The following is a 7,092-nucleotide window of genomic DNA, read 5'->3' as shown; positions in this document are numbered from 1 at the left end:
GTTTTCTCAGTCAAGTTACTCTCTCCAACACATGTCTTGAAAAAACATGGTGTTCCAAACTCGGGACATGGCGAAATGTGGAGTCCTGGTCAAACACACAATATATTGGAGCGTCCGTTGATAGGGAATTCATATGACCGTGGGACAACAGAGCACCTACATGATATCTGCAGAGGCAGCGCCATATTACACCTTTTCTGTATACACGAAAACAAGATGCACGCGAAGACAGTCGAGCTGCAGGTGCTAGCGGTCTTGTTCTATATTTCGATTACCATAGTTCCTTGTGGCGGACAAAAGCTATCGACGGACTCTGTCTATTCGTTGCTGGAGTTGGCGGGGCTCGCTCCCTATTGCGTCAGTCGCACCCTGGCACAGTGCCACGAGGTTAGCAACCCTCAGGCACTGTAGCAGTCACCCTTGTTTGCACTGGTCATTCACAACATGACGCTGGACATCCAGCAGCTGTCAAGCTCGGTTCAGGAACTACAGAACACTGCAGAGATACTGCCCTTGCAAGCACTGCTCCATGCCCTCCAAAACCTCACCCAGTTCCCATCTAAATCCCTGGTCCCCAAGACGGAGTCTTCCTGAACTCGACACTGCCTCGACCTGAAGGAGGATGGAGACTCCGGCCGTGGTGTTAGAAGGATCTATCCCTTCCCCTGCTGTCTCAACTGGGTCCTCCAAGTCTTTTGTGACCAGAAGACAGATGGTGGAGGATTGACTGTTGTACAAAAACGCGACGACCTCCCTCCTTACCAGGAATTCTATCGTACCTGGATAGAATACGAGAATTCGGAGACGTGGAGGATGAGCATTGGCTCGGTCTCGAAAACTTACACCACCTGACGTCGCACAGCCTCCAGGAGCTCCGCATCGACCTGGCCTACTTCGACAACGCCACGAGGTGGGCCAAGTACGGTTTTTTCAACGTCAAGGACTCGGACTCTAAATACGTCATGAATTGCGGAAGGTAATAGACCGTGATGATAACAAGTTTAGTATTAGTGAGACTTTAAGCATTGGAGCATTGTACTCGATGGTATCTATTTCATGTAACCTTTGCTTCCGTCCTTTTTCCTATTTTTCTGCTACAGGTACACTGGTAATGCTGCAGACAGTTTATCAGGTCATTCTGGACACAAGTTCTCGACTCAAGATAACGATAATGACGCGTATACAGGCAATTATGCTGTTAGGTAAGGTACCTTTAACAAACACAATTATTTGAACACAAAACACGTACATACAAACTGAAATTATTTCAGCCCTAGGCGAGATTCGAACCCGAACCGCAGTAGTGGTGGCCGGAAACTCTGCCACTGCGTAATCATGTGTGTGTATGTGTGTGTGTGTGTGTGTGTGTGTGTGTGTGTGTGTGTGTGTGTGTGTGTGTGTGTGTGTGTGTGTGTGTGTGTGTGTGTGTGTGTGTGTGTGTGTGTGTGTGTGTATTCACCTCGGATCTGCTGCAGCCTCTTCGAGACAGCCAGACACCACCCTACGGCAGTGAGCTCAGAGCTCATTATTTGCCGATCTCTGGGTAGGTCTGAGACCACTCACACTCCACACACCGGGAATGCAAGGTCACAACTCCTTGACTAACGTCCCGTACCTACTCGCTGCTAGGTGAACAGGGGCTACACGTGAAAGGAGACAAACCCAACTTGTCTCCGCCCGGCCGGGGAATCGAACCCCGGTTCTCCGGCTTGTGAGGCCAGTGCCTTACCAAATCCGCCACCGGGCCGTGTGTGTGTGTGTGTGTGTGTGTGTGTGTGTGTGTGTGTGTGTGTGTGTGTGTGTGTGTGTGTGTGTGTGTGTGTGTGTGTGTGTGTGTAAGGTCGCAATATTACCCAGAGGTCGGTCATCTATGAATTCTGAACTCTCATCCGATTGGTAATAGATGTCAATCACGATTCCAACACGTGATCCAAGACCATGGTTAATCACACACACACACACACACACAGACACACACACACACACACACACACACAGACACACACACACACACACACACACACACACACACACACACACACACACACACACACACACACACACACACACACACACATTTTATATGCACATTCATTCATTTACTTTTTTTCTAACGTTGTTCCTTTTTTCTCGGCCACATGTGTGGCACTATAGAACAATTGATATCCTTATCATAACCTCTACTTTTAATTATGATTGTCATGAGCAAAAAATACATAATGATGAGTACCTCCTACCTTTAGCTATAAGGGTGCTTGGTGGTATATGAAATACCATGCGACAAACCTAAACGGCAAGTACCTGAAAGGGCCGACGGAGTCTTACGCTGACGGAGTAACGTGGTATGCATGGAGGGGACAACACTACTCTTTGCGCAGAGTGGAAATGAAAATCAGGCCCTCTACGTCGTTCAAGCCTTGATGTCCCCTATGAACAAACAGAATAGGTCGCGTAATAAAAAAATGTCTGTAATAATCCGTGATGTATTCTGTATGCAAATATCGAGAGAAATGTCTAACAGATATTTTGAAAACAATAGTGTAACCACTGAGAAATAAACACTTGACGTGATTGCTGTTACTGAATGAGCTTTATTCACCTTGGGGCAATTGTCTGGTTTTTACTGTTCAGATTCTGCATGATTTTTGAGTGATATATGATAGTTACATTTCACGATCTTTGCGCATAAATTCAAAAGGCAACTAAATTTGGCACACCTATCCTGGTCTTGGATCAAGCCCTCAGCAAGGCTACAGCAAGCCACCTTAAAAATTCAGTTCCCATCACACAACTCTCTTTCAAAGATGCTTTGAAAATCCCCCATTGTAGCTCTATCAGTCCTTCTTTTAAATTAATGCCCAACAAGCGTCTTACAGTTGCCTACCATTACCCTAACACTGTTCACAAATAAATTATTAATGTTCATCAAAGGTTAAAGGGAAATGAGTCCCCAGGAGTGCATAGCCTTCCTAGTAAAGATTGTGATTTAGTGGACCTTGGTCAGACCGGAAGGGATCTTAACACCAGGTTAATGGAGCACAAAAGATCCATTAGGTATGCCTAGGAAAATTCCGCTGTGTTCCAACACGTCAATATAAAAAATCAGTCTTGACTGGGACAAGGCCAAAATTTTGTTCAAGTCCAACTTATAGCTTTAAAAGAAAATTTTTTGAATCAGCCTAAATCGAAGAATGTCCGAACTTGAACATTTCCAAAGGTCAATCGTCCCCGGATATAATCTCACGGCTAGCTGTGAGCCGCTTGGTTAAGAATTATCACCCTCCTGGCCTCGCTTCCAGCCCGCTTCCCTCTTGACCTCACACCTTCACCCACACATTCCCTCACTTCTGACTCCGCCTTGCGTGCCGGATTGTCCTGTTTTAGCTCAGCATGTTCCCGTTCTACTCACATCTCAATTGTACTTATGTTTCTGCAAATTCTTGTAATCTGTACTTTCCTTAAGAGGGCTATAGTTATTAGCCGAAATATAGAAGTTATACTTTCTTCTAAAGTTTCCTTTTTATTCCGACTGTGGGTTTTTCGTGATTAATATATATATATATATATATATATATATATATATATATATATATACATATACATATATCTATGTTTATATATATATATATACATATATATATAAGTATTTGTATGTATATGTATATATATATATGTATTACATGATTATATATAATTCTACTGTATATGTAGGATGTGTACATAGCTAGATAGTAGATAGATAGATAGATAATTGGCCGTGTTTAATAACATGTTTGGTATTCCACTCCTCTTCAAGCTTATTGAGAAGACACCCATCCACAATCTCTTTTACCACTCGCTCTCCTGTAATTCTCAAATTCAACTTTCTACTTGACTTCTGAGTTAAATTCTATATGGCTTTCTGTCACCTGTCAATTCACCTCATTTTCCTTTCTCTAGAAAAAATGTTTAATCTCTTTGCATATACGTATTTTAATTAAGGTTGGCAAAAAATATATCAATTATCAATTATCAATTATCATAGCTTTTAATTGTATAATGGTACAAAGTATGCATTTTTAGAGAACCACAGGCATACCGAATTACATAAGCAAACAAATTCAAGGAAGAACATGTTTGAAGAAAGTTAATGGCACTAAATTCTCATATATGAGTAAGGAAAATAATGTGGTGATATATGTGAGCAACGGGAAAAACCATGAATTCGACCTTGTGGTTGTCTTGCCCTAGTTATGTCTATTAAGAGGACTGAGACACCAACGACAGAAACTGCAATACTTTTTACATTGAAATACTAGCGTTTTTAGGTATTTGCTTTATAACAAAATATAGGAGTTATTGATGAAACAATTTTCTTAATTAAGTTATTTTCTTCAACAAATGTCTTAAAAGCACACGGTTTTCCAAACTCGTGACATGGTGGAAGGTGGAATCCTGGTCGAACACACAATATATTAGAGCGTCCGTTGATAGCGAGTTCATAGGGCCATGGGACACCAGAGCACGTACTTGATATCTGCAGAGGCAGCATCGTATTACCGTTTCTCGGTATACACGAAAACAAGATGCACGCGAAGACAGTCGAGTTCCAGATGCTATTGGTCTTGTTCTATATTTCAATCACCGTAGTTCCTTGTGGCGGACAAAAGCTATCGAGGGCCTCCGCCTCTTCGCTCCTGGAGTTGGCGGGTTTCGCACCTTCATGCGTCAGTCGCGCCCTGGCACAGTGTTACGAGGACAGCAACCCACAGGCACTACAGCAGTCGCCTTTGTTTGCACTGGCCATTCATAACATTACGCTGGACATCCAGCACCTCTCAAGGTCTGTCCAGGAACTACAGAACACAACAGAGATACTGCACTTACAAGCACTGCTCCACATACTTCAAAACCTCACCCAGTCCCCACCTCAATCCCTTACGTCCAAAAAGGAGCCTTCCCGTCCTCGACACTGCCTCGACCTTAAGGAGGCAGGAGACTCTGGTCGTGGTGTCAAAAGGATCTATCCTTTCCCGTGCTGTCCCAACTGGGTCCTCAAAGTCTTTTGTGATCAGGAGACAGGTGGTGGAGGATGGACAGTGGTTCAAAGACGCGACGACCTCCCTCCTTACGAGGACTTCTATCGTACCTACATAGAATACGAGAGGAGCTTCAGGGACGTTGAGGGTGAGCATTGGCTCGGTCTCGAAAATATTCACCACCTGACGTCGCACAGCCTCCAGGAGCTCCACATCGACCTGGCCGACTTCGACAACGCCACGAGGTGGGCCAACTACGGTTTCTTCCACGTCAGGGACTCGGACTCCAAATATATCATGAACTGCGGAAGGTAAATACCATGATGATAACAAGTTTAGTGTTAGTGAGACTTAAGCCTTAAAGCAATGCACTTAATAGTATCTATCTTATGTAACCTTTGTTTCCGTCCTCTTTACTAATTTCCTGCTCAGGTACACTGGTGATGCTGGAGACAGCTTATCAGTTCACTCTGGTCAAAAGTTCTCGACTTACGATAACGATAACGACGCGTATACAGGCAATTGTGCTGAAGGGTAAGATACACAAATACATGCACACACAGCATGTACACACACAGTTAACAGTGTCCCCTTATAAACAAATATCATCACTAAATTATTGATTGGGAAATTAAGCAACTAAAAAAAAAAAAAAGAGAGAGAGAGAGAAATTATGGGAGCAAAATTCAGAAGTTCCTTGTCTCTTGACAGTCATATCAATATAACCAAGAGTAGTACATGGAGGTTAAACGAATAGAGTGGTTTCTCCTCACGTGGCTGAGGTGACGAAAAATATCACATACTATTAAATCCGACTTAGACTATAGTGTGAAGCAGTGCACCTGACTTTCCTCAAAATGACGGATATAAAGAATGTTAAGAGAATACAGAAAGTAATAACGAAACTAGTTTGCAGCACTGCAGATAAAAACAATGAAATTGAACAAATTTGACCTACTATTACTGGAGGAAAACAGTAATATTCACGTTATCAAAGGGAGTGAAAAAAATTGATAAACAATCACTTGGTTTGGGACAAAATAAAAATGTCAAGTCTCATGAATAAAGATAAAAAAGACCACACATATAGGAAACGTACAGAAGTACAAATTTCCATATATGTGCATCATCTCCTATTATAGCTTAGAATATAAGGTTAAACAACAAACACAAAATAAAAAGCTAGGTATGTTTATTGGTGAAAATGTAAACTCTATGGAATTATCTTCTTTCCTATGTAGATTACCATTTGGCACACACACACACACACACACACACACACACACACACACACAAACACACACACACACACACACACACACACACACACACACACACACACACACACACACACACACACACACACACGCACACACACACACACACACACGCACACACGCACACACACACACACACACACACACACACACACACACACACACACACACACACACACACACACACACACACACACACACACACACACACACACACACACACACACACACACACACACACACACATACACACACACACACACACATGTTTGTTGTGTATCATGTTTTAGATGCCACAAAATAATTATTATGATCATATGATGAATGTCTCCAAATCAGTTTCTACCAGATGACTCCTGGGTGGCTCTAACTCATAGAGAGCACATCACTGCACTTAAAGGACCACCCATAGCTAAACCTCTTTATTGCTGGACTGGAAGTTCGTTCGACACGGGGGGAGGAAAAATATTTGTTCCTTTTGACAAGGCAATGGCATGGATGTTATCTTCTCCGCGTATGTGGGTCACACAGAAGTGTAACGATTGGAAAGCAAAGGCCCAGTGGAAAATACGTTGATTACTGAGACGGGCTTTATCAGATGAATAGCAAGGGGTTGTGATCAGTGTAAAGCAAGGTCTCAGCCACGGGAGCACACTAAGATAGCACTCAATATGGGAGAAGGCTGAAACCATCGGCAGGGCTTCTTTTTCCACTGTGGACTGTGGAGTAGGCTCGTTGGTGAGGGAGAAGTTTCGCTGAGTAGTAGCAGACGGAATGCAAAATTTTGTCGTCTGCTC

The 7,092-nt window shown here is 43.0% G+C and overlaps 1 protein-coding gene across 1 annotated transcript; it reads left to right on the top strand.

Annotated features, from left to right (window-relative positions):
* Window positions 1-444: 444 nt before the first annotated feature.
* On the top strand, window positions 445-5,775 carry LOC143038281 (angiopoietin-related protein 2-like). Its single transcript, XM_076207301.1, has 6 exons — window positions 445-584; window positions 788-976; window positions 1,101-1,186; window positions 4,630-5,329; window positions 5,451-5,552; window positions 5,730-5,775. Exons 1-6 carry the CDS (start codon window positions 445-447, stop codon window positions 5,773-5,775), a joined length of 1,263 nt encoding a protein of 420 aa, XP_076063416.1.
* The last annotated feature ends 1,317 nt before the right edge of the window (window positions 5,776-7,092 follow it).

The sequence above is a fragment of the Oratosquilla oratoria genome, chromosome 24 (genome assembly GCF_046742065.1).
Source record: "Oratosquilla oratoria isolate Oo_2021 chromosome 24, ASM4674206v1, whole genome shotgun sequence".
NCBI lineage: Eukaryota > Metazoa > Arthropoda > Malacostraca > Stomatopoda > Squillidae > Oratosquilla > Oratosquilla oratoria.
Note: the sequence above shows the minus strand (reverse complement) of the source record. Positions and strands in the feature narration are given on the sequence as shown.